General features: G+C 44.1%; 1 protein-coding gene across 1 annotated transcript; it reads left to right on the top strand.

Moving 5' to 3' along the window:
* The first annotated feature begins 630 nt into the window (after positions 1 to 630).
* Positions 631 to 12,387, top strand: LOC147417596 (cytochrome P450 CYP72A616-like). Its single transcript, XM_086506562.1, has 5 exons — positions 631 to 1,471; positions 6,691 to 6,914; positions 7,000 to 7,244; positions 10,897 to 11,263; positions 11,612 to 12,387. Exons 1-5 carry the CDS (start codon positions 1,207 to 1,209, stop codon positions 12,041 to 12,043), a joined length of 1,533 nt encoding a protein of 510 aa, XP_086362688.1. The 5' UTR covers positions 631 to 1,206; the 3' UTR covers positions 12,044 to 12,387.
* Positions 12,388 to 13,227: the final 840 nt, after the last annotated feature.

Below are 13,227 nucleotides of genomic sequence, written 5' to 3'. Positions count from 1 at the left end.
TTTGTCCTTTAGCGTTTTCTTCTCTTTAAAGTGTCTTCTCTCTCTCTCTCTCTCTCTCTCTCACACACACACACACACACACACACACACACACACACACACACACACACACACACACACACACACACACACACACACACACACACACTCAATGTTGTATCCTCCCTTCCCAACTGATACTGCTGCGAATCTACATGCTTCGTCATTGCCCTCAATTGTGTTGGAGGGGAGGATTTGTGTGATCTCACCTTGTGTTTGGGGGATCGTGTGTTCCATTTCTTCCAGGGGAGGTTTGTGTGCCTACACCCTGTGTGTCAAGGGGAGGCAAAATTGTGTACCTACCTCTAGTGTGTTTTGATGGGAGGATGTTTTGTGTGAGTACTACATTACAAAACTCACAAGCAGAGGGTTATTGGGGTTGTGGATTTTGTCGCATCTCACACCGATAGGAAAACCCTCTAGTCTAGAAGTCATGCAAAGCTTGCATGTGCCTTCATAAAGGCAAGATGTGTGTGTAAGCAAGAAACTTGTGTGCTTGTGTGTAGCATGTGTAGCAGGCAAATTCCATGTGAGAAGCTTGTATATATGCAGCCCTTTGTAATCACAAATTCTACCTAATGTTTTCTTTCAACATGAATGGTTCTTTTGCTTATACACCTTAAAACCCTACACTCTGAAGAGCAAAACATCTTATTATATCAATCATGACTAACAACATAAACATTAATTTGTTTGTCTGTACCAACTTCTTGGATTATGTGATGCGTTTGTAAGATGCAAACATATGTGATTACATTTTAAGAAGCCGTCATTTTCACATTTGGTCAAAATTGGAATCACTAGGGTGTGGATTGCCGGATAGAGAGATACAGGTTTAACTAAGAGATGACGTCACCCTTGAATCACTACTGTTTGACTGCTGCGAACAAATGCATGGGAATCAACTTTCACGATAGAATTTCCAAGATATGGAGAAATATCACTTTCCTTCACACCTTAAGGCCCATCATCCGGGATATAAGTAGGAAAGGAGAAATATCACTTTCCTTCACACTCCTCCCATCCGAAGGCCCTCCATTATGTATGTTGGTAGATTGGTAGAAGTGTACGAAATATGCATGTGAGGCAAGAGACCGATTTTGGCACTCCATAGGCAACGAGAACGTCGTGGGGGTCTTCACCTTATCACCCACCACCCTGCATTTCATGATGCGCGTAGCAACAGTTATCCTTCTTGTGGGCGGCTTACTGCTGTGGAAAGCATTCAGAGCGGTTTTGCTAGCGCCATGGCTCATCAGCAGGGCTTTAAAGAAGCAGGGTGTGCAGTGCATGCCTTACCAGTTGTCGCTTGGGACGCTTCGCGTTGTCGAATTTTCGCCCACAACAAGATCATCTTCTCTTGCCTTGCGTCCTCCCCACACGGTTACCCCTCTCATAGCTCCACATTACTATGAGTGGAAGAACTTATATGGTAAGTCCTTTTCTTGTCAACTATCATGTGCGGTGAAGAAGATAAAATTGAATGAACAGTTGAGCAGAGTCCCAAATTAGTTATTTTTAACGGTAAGGTCTGTGCTTCATTGTTTGAAGGTTGTGGGTGCACTACACCTCCCGTTTTGACTATTGCATGAAGAAACTAACACATTGGTGAAAGTGCATCAGGGATTCTTCCTCCTTGGGTGGATCATTCAAGGAGGAGGATCGCGTGAGATCCCGAAGTTCTAGCATGCTTAAATCCATTAGTGGTCATGGGGGTATATGGCCTGTGTATGACCATAGATCAACTCTATACATGGTATTTTTTTTATAAAGGTAGTCATTGGGACAGTGAATGCAATTGATTAAAGTTTTTTTTCCTCAAAATTTACCTATCTCCGAGATGGATCTCATGCTTTGAAAATGGGGTGGGCATTTTTGACTAGTCATGCTCGATGGAATGCTGTATTTGGGTCTGACTTTTATCTGATTGCAAAGATCAATACTGCTCTTCAATCTTGTTGTAGTAGATATAACATTAAGAGGGAGATAATGGGTTATACAGAAGCTTTGATTTGCTGCAAAACAGGTATCTCGAAAACTTTAAGCACAAGCCAAATTTGGGATTTGTGATGTGATGTTAGGATGCCACTTTCTATTTTTGGACCAATAAATGGAGAGGGGACATGTAGCTCTTAGTTGAAGATTCACACATACATTCTCCTTTTAACAGTTTCAAGCATTCTGACAAGGCTCCAGTGGATGATTTCTTTGTGTGTGGATGTGCCTTTGGTTTACCCTTTAATAAATGCTAACTCATTTGAGATTGCCAAGTCTTAACCTCGGACCTTGATGGATTTAGACTTTCCTATAGAGAAGGGTGCAGTCAAGAACTAACTGTTAAATCAAAATTGAGCCCTTAAATTTGCTTGTGGTGGATAGCACATGCAAAAAAAGTGTTTTCAAAATTTCAATTGCTTGCTAAAAATCGATGGTATTGCACAGATAACTATTGTTTGGTGTCAAGCAGAGGGGAGATATCCTAACTCGCTGCACAACAGAGTTACTTTGAATGGAGCCTTTGTCCTTTGCAGCTACATTGGCTCCATGGGCCATGTTGACATTTTACTACTACTGTCTTTTTTTAAAATTTCAAATGCTTGCTAAAAATCGATGGTAATTGCACAGATAACTATTGTTTGGTGTCAAGCAGAGGGGAGATGTCCTAGCTCGCTGCTAAACAGAGTTTCTTTGAATGGAGCCTTTGTCCTTTGCAGCTTCATTGGCTCCATGGGCCATGTGGACATGTTACTACTACTCTAGATCAGTGGACACTCTCAACATTGTATAGACAGAGATAGTTCACAATGTACGTGGGTCTCTGAAAGTCAATATGTCCAAAAAATGACGCCTGAAAGGCTGCCATGTCACTCATTTGTACAACTCTACAATTTGTGCCGCAAAATGTGTCACGTTTTGCAGTTCCACAAACTGGATCCTTTGATGTTGTACCTGATATTGTAGACTTGGCACCCTCCTCACCGTCCACACCAGTCTGAGGTATGGCAGGATCAGCGCGTTTTCAAGAGGACTTGGCACCCTCCTCACCGTCCGCACCAGTCTGAGGTATGGCAGGATCAGCGCGTTTTCAAGAGGACTCGGCACCCTCCTCACCGTCCACACCAGTCTGAGGTATGGCAGGATCAGCGCGTTTTCAAGAGACAGTTTTGGTCATGCATTTGGACCCTCCGGATCAGCCAAAGGATATGTTTGTTCATGTGGATGATAGCCCATGCAGGATTGCCTGTTGGTACTTGGTCGGTAGTCATTGGTCATGATCCAACTTGTCAGAAATGTACATCTGAGCAGTCTTTGAGGCACTGTTTCTTGGTTTGCTCTTTTGCGCAACCGGTGTGGATGACGGTTTGCTATTTGTTGGTTAGAGTGGGCATCCATGATGGGCTCGTGATGTGGGGGGCAGTTACATGGCTTTTGCAATTTCCGGGGTCACGCACCTTTTATGAGGGCTTGCTAACAAATCCGGTCTTCCCGCTTACTCCCTTGGGTTATAGACCGTGAACTCTACAGATGATCCCAGATGCAGGTCACCAGTTGGATTTCGACGAGCGAGACAGTTATAACAAACTCCCTTCCCCTACATCCACCATTTTGACAGTTGTAACAAACTTTGACACCCCAAGTCTAGATTCCGTCGTGACAAAAAAGAGAAGTCATTTCAAAATAATTCACAACTGTAGATCAAAATTCAATTCGAGACGACACTGCCCGGCGCAGATCCGTGCCCAGAGGTATTGGCCCCAAAACCTGGCGCTCCTTTCGGTATTTCTTTTCTATTAATCTTTGAGCCAAGTACAACTCCCGTCGGGAACCTCCTCTCTCAGACTCTGCGTCTAGATGCTTTGCAGAGTGACGGCCCTATGGGTCCTTATAAACATTACAAGGGATGCTAAAGCAGAGTCCTAAAGGCTTAAACATAAAACCAGTTGAGTCCCAAAAGCAACTGGCTCTGGCTCCAGAAACTGTCAAAAAGCAGCCAGCGTGATTTGCAAAAATCCATACAGCTTCCACGTCAGCATGTCAGCGTGAAATGCGGGCGTCCGTACAGCTGCCATGTCATCAGCCAGTCAGCGCAATCTGCGGACAGTCCGTACATCTGTCACATCAGCAGTTAGTGCAAAATCCGGGTTCTTGCCATGTCATCAGTTTTGCCCTCAGGGTGGTCATGCCACGTCATCACTTTGTGCAATAGCCATTTGGACAAAGCTGGTGCATACTCTCCGCAGTCAATGGGATTCTTCAGCCGGCTCCTCCAGGGCAGCTGAGTAGCGTTGATGCGTCTTTCTTCACACTTGGGTGCGGTTGTCAGTTCTTTTCAATCGGGATCAAGGTCATATTACATGTCACTATGCACCCCCACAGTGGTTCATTCTACATTCATCGTACAAACCACCTTGATGTTTACATAGCCTACACATTGTCACTACTCTTTTGTACTTCCTTTGGATGATAGGCCATTGAGCATCTCTCGAGGTCTCTTATGTATAGAGAATACAGCCCCTTTTCTCGCGCGCGGGCGCGCGCGCACACACACAGAGAGAGATTCATTGTTGTCCTCGCAGGTCAAATATGACCCATGGGACCAAGAAAACATACATGGATGACCTCTTAGTAGAGGAGTACATGGAGAATCATGACTAGTGTGGATACAACAAAATTGTGACATATGTCATTTAGGGGGAGGGGGGAGGGGGGAGAAGGGGAAGGTGGCTTGGGAGTTTTTGGAGTCCGGAATTCCTCGATGATGGCCTATCGAGGCGGCCCATTTGCCGGTTGTTCGTGCTTCTCGAACCTTTTGGAGTTCTAGTTTCTTAACTTTGAGTTGGGCCGGGGTCAAGGCCTCACTTATCCATACTTTGGTGCCCTTGAGAAGTCGTGCTTGTTGTAGAAGTGCTATGCGCGCCTCTTTAGACTTGAAGGCCAGGATGCCTTGGTTGGTGCGGTTGTCGTGGTGAACCTTCTCTATTGTGTTGGGGTCAAACTCCCTTGGGTGAATGGCTTGGTTGAGCTTGACTAGTGTCGAGGCGTAGTCGTCACTCTCTCCCCACCAAGCAGAGGGCAAGCCACCGATTTTGACAGAAAGTGCTAGTCCCTCCCGTAAGTGGCGTTTTTGTATACACTCTTCTACTTTGGAGGAGACGGCGACGGTTGCTTCTTGAACTTGGGTGGCAAGGTTGGCCATGCTTGCAGTGAGGGTGTGCTCGACTTCTTTTGCCTTGAGCTCAGCGTTTTCATCCTTGAGTTCTTGAATTTGAGAATGAAGGCGGTCCGTTGGGTCCGTGGGCACGAAAAGACATGTCTGCTTGATTGGGGAGAGAGAGTCCCCGTGTTGCATCGTAGCTTGGAGAACCTCTCTTCACGGGGAAAGGCCCCGAACGTCAAATGGATCGACACCGTTTAAGGGGGTTCCCCGTGGAAATCTGCCCCTGTTAGGGTCTACTCACTCGAGACTCTGCGCGAGCACGAGAGAGAGAGAGAGAGAGAGAGAGAGAGAGAGAGAGAGAGAGAGAGAAGAAGAAGAAGAAGAAGAAGAGTATTTTAACGTCGTAGGAAACTATCCAAAGAGACCTTAGAGAGAGACGTGTCGGATCTGCTGCTGATGCCCATTTATGGTGTGCTCCTCTCATCTAGACTCAAGCTATCTTATTATTTGCGGCCTCCTCCTCTGCCCACAGTGCCTTGCTGATGTGCCGCGTCGATTTCATTTGTCTTCGCCTTATGCTGCCAGGCATCTGCAGTGTCGCTATTCCTGCTCTGGTTTCCTGTTTTCCCCTTTGGTTTCTGATTGTTTGCAGGGATGTCTTTGTTTGCAATTTTATTTGCTTGTGGTTCATGTTCCCCTGCCTGTGACTTGTTTTATTTTGTGTGTGTGGCATGATTTGGCCTATGCTGCATGTCTTTTTGGGTGGTAGACTGTTTGCTTGCTTGCATGTGTGTGGATTGCGTGGGTGAATGGTTGCACATTGCTTGTTTGTTACCTGTTTTTCTGTTTCTTTCCCCTATATTTGGGTGTTTTTAGCTTGGTTGTTTGTTACCTGTTTTTCTGTTTCTTTCCCCTATATTTGGGTGTTTTTAGCTTCCTTTGGTTTTGAAGATTCGTTTGCAAGCTTTGATGTTCTCTGGGATCTTCCTTGGCCTGTCCTGCTGTTTTGAAGATCTGCATGCAAGCTTGGGTGTTGGTCCTTTCTTTGGCGAGGAGTGGTTTTTGGGTCCAACTTTTGATGTAGCTTGGTTTGTAATGTTGTCTGCTGGAGTACGCCTTTTTGGTATGGAGCTTTGGAGTTTGATGTTGGAGATCCTTTGGTGGGGTTTTTGGCCGCCCGAATGAAACCCTACGGTGGCCTGTTTCTATTGAAGCTCTCTTATATAGTTATCTCTTCCTCCGCTGCCTCCAGTTTTTTGATGTATCTCCCTTAATGTCCTCTGCATCATTGGTGGTTTTTGCCATATGGTTTTGTAATCTTGCAATATCCAAGGGGTTTTTCACTAGCTTTTATGTAATACCTACAGGTTTATCTTGCCTTTGGACTTTCAGCCACCTTTTTTTAGAGAGAGAGAGAGAGAGAGAGAGAGAGAGAGAGAGAGAGAGAGAGAGAGAGAGAGAGAGAGAGCTAATAAGAAAAGGCTTATTTACAGGGGACCTTTTTGTCTTTTGGGTCGGATATCGTGCAGTCTTGCCTATAACTAACCCTGAACAGATGAAAGAGATTCTTTATAATAAGTCTGGTCACTTTGAGAAGCCCACTTTAAGGGCGGATGCGGGAGACCTGATGGGGCAGTCGGTTAGCTCATTGAAGGGTGAGAGGTGGGCGCTACATCGTCGGATTGTTAGCCCAGCCTTTTTCTATGAGAAATTGAAGGTTTGCGTTTGTACACATGTTTTCCTCTTTTCTCCTTCATTGAAGTCCCTTAATGCACCTTTTTTAATATGCTTTGACAATTTAGGGCATGACTCCAGCAATAATAGCTTGTACTGAGTCTATTCTAGATAAGTGGCAAAGTGAACTCGAAAGCCAGGCTGGCAAAGAAGTTGATGTTTATGAGGACTTTAAGATGCTAACATCAGACATTATAGCGCATTGTGCTTTTGGAAGCAGCTATGAGGAAGGGAGGCAAGTCTTTAAGTTGCAACAAGAGCAACAAAACGTGGTGCTTGGGGTTTTACAATCAATCTATATTCCAGGAGTCAGGTCGTTCCACTTTCTTAGAGTAAAAGTATCTGAACTTTGAATGATCACATTTATGAGGGGTCTACGCTTTTAAGTGTTGTATTGGCTTTCTTCCAAAAAGAGTAGAGACCACACAACATGTGTTGATGCCAGCGTGACCATGTGTGCGTGTGCGTGTGAGAGAGAGAGAGAGAGAGAGAGAGAGAGATTTCTCTAGGTCAAATTTGACCTATGGGACCAAAAGAGACTTATCATGTGGGGTGCTGGAGCTAATAAGTGGCTCAAGAACTGTGGAAATGAGCGTTGCATTAAAGAGTCCACATTGTGGGTGGGAAAGGAATGCTTGTAGGGAGAGCTCATAGCTGAAAATGTGAGGAAAACAAGCTGTAATGTGATCAAAAGTTGAGCATTCAAGTAAGGTATGATGCTTAGACTTGCGAACTTTATGGGGGGATAAAGTGCATGGTCGATGAGACTCCTTGCTGGTGCCCCAATGCCGTGTCTCGCATCACAAAGAATGAGATCTGAGCTGATGGAGGCAATACTGCGGATCGCACTCAAGGGGATAGGCTCGAGCAGGGAAGGGTGGGTGTGGCTCTCTTGTTTGGAGAAGAAGAAGGTTTTGTAGCCGGGGGCAATATATGTGGTGTAATCTATGAAGCATGGACCCCAGATTTCTCCCAATCCATGATACATTGGCATGGTGAAAAAGCCGTATTCACTTGGACTATATTGAGGCATCATGAAACAAGTTGAACGCATCCCATCTTCCAAACCACTTCTTGATGTCTTGCATCCATCCCGAACTTAAGATTTTGCTTTTGTGTGTCTTTTGGACTTTTTACGTGCTTCCCATGCAATTCTTGAAAGTTGATTTGAAAGGTTTTGCCGCATCTTAACCATGTACTCCACGACTCTCTCCATACCCATAACCTCAATGGAGAAGTAAGAGCATGTATGGTGTTGTGTCTTTCTCATTTATGATTGGCTGGAACCTCAAGGCCAAGGTATTTGAAGCTCTCTACCACTTCAAGCGGTTCTTTATTGCACACAATGCATGGCTTCTCCTTGTTGAGAGTTTTCACAAGCGTAACCTTTGTTTTAGAGCCATTCACAATTAGCCCGCTTTGCAAAAAAAATCCATGACAATTATAAGCTTTTGTGTATCTTTTAAAGAATAAGCCAAAAGCACTACATCCGCATCACCACATTCCCAATCAAAGCCTCTTCAATGCCTTCTTGTTGCATAAACTCAAGTATCATATGTTCCAATTCATCAATAAGTAGTCCAGAGAGAGTCGGTGAAAGTGGGCATCTTTGCTTGACACCAATAGTACTTATGATTTTTTTTGAATTCCAACTCCCATATGCACCTCAACACATCACCCTCTTGTAAATACAAGAAATGGCGTGTATATATTCCTCCATACGTCTCCAAGGGTTCTCCTAGGGAACCCTTTCAAATTCTTTCTCGAAGTCCACAAAGCAACAATACAATCCTTTACCTTTAACCGCTTTCTTCCATGATAACTGAATTAGTGACAAGATGATCAATGGTGCTATGATGATTTCAAAAAAACCGCGTGTCCTTATTCACGTTTACCATTCTTTTGAGTTCATTCACTTATCTCATTTTCATGACACACTTTGCCATATGAGAGCCAACATTGTAGTCGTCTACATTATTCACATCTCCCCCTTTATGTAAACTTTGATCCAATTTGTACCCCAACCATGAGGAATGCCATACTTAAGTGTAAGGTTAAACATATCACATATTCAACAATTCCTCGCTTGTCCATTTAAGCATTTAGGGCTTGATACCTTGAAGATCTCCTGCTTTGCGAATGGCCAATATCTTAAGCCCTCCGCATACATCTCCGATCCATAAGAGTCCAGTCACCAAAACCCTCAACTTGCTTGCCCTTTATATTTCCCAAATGCTTGTGCGCGAGAGAGAGAGAGAGAGAGAGAGAGAGAGAGAGAGAGAGAGAGAGAGAGAGAGAGAGAGAGAGAGAGATATGAGATGAATGAAATGAAATGTTATATGAAACGTCTTCAAAAGGTGAAAATGACCTATGAGACCAAACTATTACAATCTTGGTGGATCTAATACAATGTCTGGGTACAAAATAAAATGAAACAAAATAAATGCTAGAATGAACGTCAATGTCCAAGGATGCTCGCCATCGGGCGCTGTCCGAGGATGTATTGCATTGGTCGTTGAAGAGCATCATCAATGTCCGTCTATGCAAATGGTTGTACTAGACGTCTCCCATGTTGTACTAGAATAGCCTTGATCCTCTAATGGAGTCTCCGCCGATGTCATGGTGGCCCTCGTAGACGTGGGTGTCTAGCTCTCCCAAGCTCAATGGCTCTGTCAGTCAATATACCTTTGGTATAGGTGGACTCTGATGTTTGTTGTGAAGCTTGCTCATCTGACTGCCGAGTCTCTGCTCTAAAGAAGTCAGTTATCTCCTCTCCCACTATCTAATCTCCTCAAGACTCTCCTTGTGTCTGCGTAGCGGCCTCGTATCTCATAGTATACCGGACAATGACATATGTGATGTAACTCTGTCTTTGGCTCTATATGACACAACTAGCAAATCAGGGCCTCTGCTGGTACTCTCCTAAATCTGCCTATCGCAATCTCTAGCTGATGCGATGAGGCCAATAGCACTTCGTATCCCATGGGATAAATGAGTGTCCATATAGGCAAGTCTGATCACATATCCATCCTCTGTGAGCTAGAGAATATGCTCTCTGTAGAAAGATATCTTCGTGCCAAGCTCTTGTGTTGGCTTTGTGCATGCTTCCTGGTGTCTAGCTGAATCAAATCCTGTTTGATGAGGTGGATAATCTTGGTCCATATTGAACCCCAGCTGCAGTGCCGAGGGAGTCCGCCCTTCCTTGTGTGGCTATCCAGCAGTATATGGTGCCAGCCCTTCTCACACTGCCCAGCAGATAGCGCCCTTCGCCATGCTCGCTCACTCCAATATCCAGCCTGCTTTTTCCTTTCCTGCCACAGTCGTCACCCAACTCACACACTCCGCATCGAATTTTTGAAGTTAAAAGTAAATACCTTCAGAGGTAGAAGGGGGCAAATGAGCTATTATCCAATGGGTAAAATGGGGAGGTACAAAAAAAAGTGGGTTTTTGCTCTCAGACCTTGGATCTAGACTTTTGTTTGCGTAGATGAGGTTCCCCATCAATTTAAACCCCCTTGCACTGTTCATTAGAAACTCTTCATTCTTTCTTTGTAGCCCTTTCTTCCTTGTTTTTCCAAATTCACAGTGAAGCATTAAACCTTTGCACATTAATGGATGAGATTGATGTACCCCAACTTCAAGAGGCAACCTTGTGATAAAAGTGGCGTAGAATTATGTTATTTTAAGTTCTATATAGTTATAAACAAAAACCTTAATAATGACCCTAGGGCCTGTACCTAATCAAATGCTTTCTCATTTTATCAGTAGGTGCTGGTTCCTATTCTTTTCATCTGCTCTTTTTTTATGTACCTCTCATTATTGAACTTAAATTAAGAAAACATGTTTATGTTTTATTTCTGTGAGTTTTGCTGTCGCTGTACGATGCTTCCAGCCTTTGTCCCTCACATGGTTTGTGCCCATATCTTTTTCACCTTGTGGAGGTTTTATGTTTATACTTGAAGCAGACATCTGCCTACTTCGCGAAACCAATATGCTCGGCAATTGAAGAAGAGGATTGAAGCAAGTGTGCATGACATCATCATGAGACGGGGAAAGGATTACAGTGGGAATGACTTGCTTGGGATTTTAATGGATGCAAATAGGGAAGAGCATAGAGGATCACAGAAAAACTCAACCTTGACCTTGCAAGAGATTGTGGATGAATGCAAGACTTTTTTCTTTGCAGGCCAGGAAACGACAGCGACCCTTTTGACTTGGGCTTTTTTGCTCCTAGCAAGGCATCCTTATTGGCAAGAGAAAGCAAGGGAAGAGGTGCTGCATGTGTGTGGCAAAGAGCCCCCAGCTCATGATTCTGTCCACAGCCTAAAACTAGTAAGTCACTCGTGTTCTGATCCATATAAATGCCTGTTCTTCATGGTCCTGCATTTACTTTAAAGTTCATGCAAACCCTTACCTTTCTGTTCTTATCTGGAACCACCCATGAGTTCACCTCAGATAATGCTCTGAATACTATTATGACAGGTTCAAGGGGTGTGTTTCTGCGTGCTTAGGCTTGCTTTTCTCACTCTTGTATCCCTGCTTATGCGCACATACACACCCACCATATATGGATCAAAGTGCGGGCTGTTTGCTTTTTTGAGGACACTAGGGGCATACATCATCATATGGGAAGTTTTTATAATTTGGACTGATTGCCATTGACATCTCTTCTATTGCCAGGCTGGCATGATTCTCAACGAAGCGCTGCGTCTTTATCCACCTGTTCCCTACATTACAAGGGAGGCAACAAAGAAGACAATGTTGGGAAGCATTTGTGTGCCAGCTAAGACGATGTTTCTCCTTCCCATAATTGATTTCCAGTATGATCAGGCTTGGTGGGGTGATGATGCACAATATTTCAATCCAGAACGCTTTGCCGATGGGATGCGTAGCGCATGCAAGACACCTGTAGCTTTCTGCCCTTTCTCGGTGGGGCCTCGAAACTGTTTGGGACAGAATTTTGCCATGCTAGAAGCAAGGGTAATACTTTCCATGATGCTTCAAAGGTTCACTTTCACACTTTCACCAGGTTACATCCATTGCCCAGTCGCAAGTATTACCCTGAGGCCTCAACATGGTATGCAAATCATCTTCAAGAAACTGGAGTACTAGCTATCCTTAGCATATTGCATGTATTGTGCCAGAGACCTCCTAAACAGCTCCACACTGTCCCTGGTGGCTCATCCTTTCGATCTCCCTTGGCAGATTTCTTGGTGATGACAATTGCATCCTACCTCTGAACTTCATCATTGGTTGCTAGTCTTCTCCTGTACTATCTCAGCGCCATGGTTGCAGATGGTTCTAGATGGTGGGGTTCGACCGGACCTTGAGCAGCTGTTTTTCAGAAGCTAGTTCAACAGTTCCAATTTATGCCTTCAGTTATGTACTTACCCTCAGAATTGGCACCATTTGGGCATTGTGAGGGTTTCAGAGTAGTAGAAATCAGCTTTTTGGCACGTGTGCGTATACGCGCACACACACACACACACACACACACACACACACACACACACACATATATATATATATATATATATATATATATATATATATATATATATATATATATATATATATATAGAGAGAGAGAGAGAGAGAGAGAGAGAGAGAGAGAGAGAGAGGGGAATGAAATGATATGTTATATTAGAAGTCTTCCAAAAGCCAAAATGACCCAAGAGACCAAAATCTTGGTGGATCTAGTACAATGTTTGGGTACAAAATAAAATGAAGTAAAATAAAAGCTAAAATAAACATCAGTGTTTTGAGAGTAACATCAATGTCCTCCATAGTGAGCACTTTTGGTGACTCTTGTGTGGTGCTAGTATGGTGTGGATCCTTTGTCGTAGTCTCCGTCGGTGTCAAAATAGTCCCCTTGTCCGGGGGCGGCTGGACCGTCCCAACTCTATTGCTCGATCAAGCAATGTGTCTTTGGTGCCGCTATATTGTGGGGCATGGGGGGCTTGACTCCTCTCTTTGTGATCAAAAGAAATCTATAATCTGCCGTTGTAGATGTATTTTCCTCTCTGGCCCCCTCCTCAAGAGGTCCTCTCTATGCCTGCATAGTTCCAATATGTATAATCTGAGGCATCTCTGATCTTGATATCTCATGGCCTAGAAAGTGGTTCAAAACCCTCTCTGAGTAGACTTTGGAAGCGGCCTCGTATCTCATAGTATACGGGGTAGTGACATATGTAGTGCAACTCTTGTCTCAGGCTCCATCTGATACAACTGATGGGTCCTAGAACGATTGACACTTCTCTAAATCTACATGTCAAGAGCACACCATATCTCGTGAG

Source organism: Adiantum capillus-veneris, chromosome 30 (genome assembly GCF_014529385.1).
Source record: "Adiantum capillus-veneris isolate H3 chromosome 30, ASM1452938v2, whole genome shotgun sequence".
In the NCBI taxonomy this organism is placed as follows: Eukaryota; Viridiplantae; Streptophyta; class Polypodiopsida; order Polypodiales; family Pteridaceae; genus Adiantum; species Adiantum capillus-veneris.
Note: the sequence above shows the minus strand (reverse complement) of the source record. Positions and strands in the feature narration are given on the sequence as shown.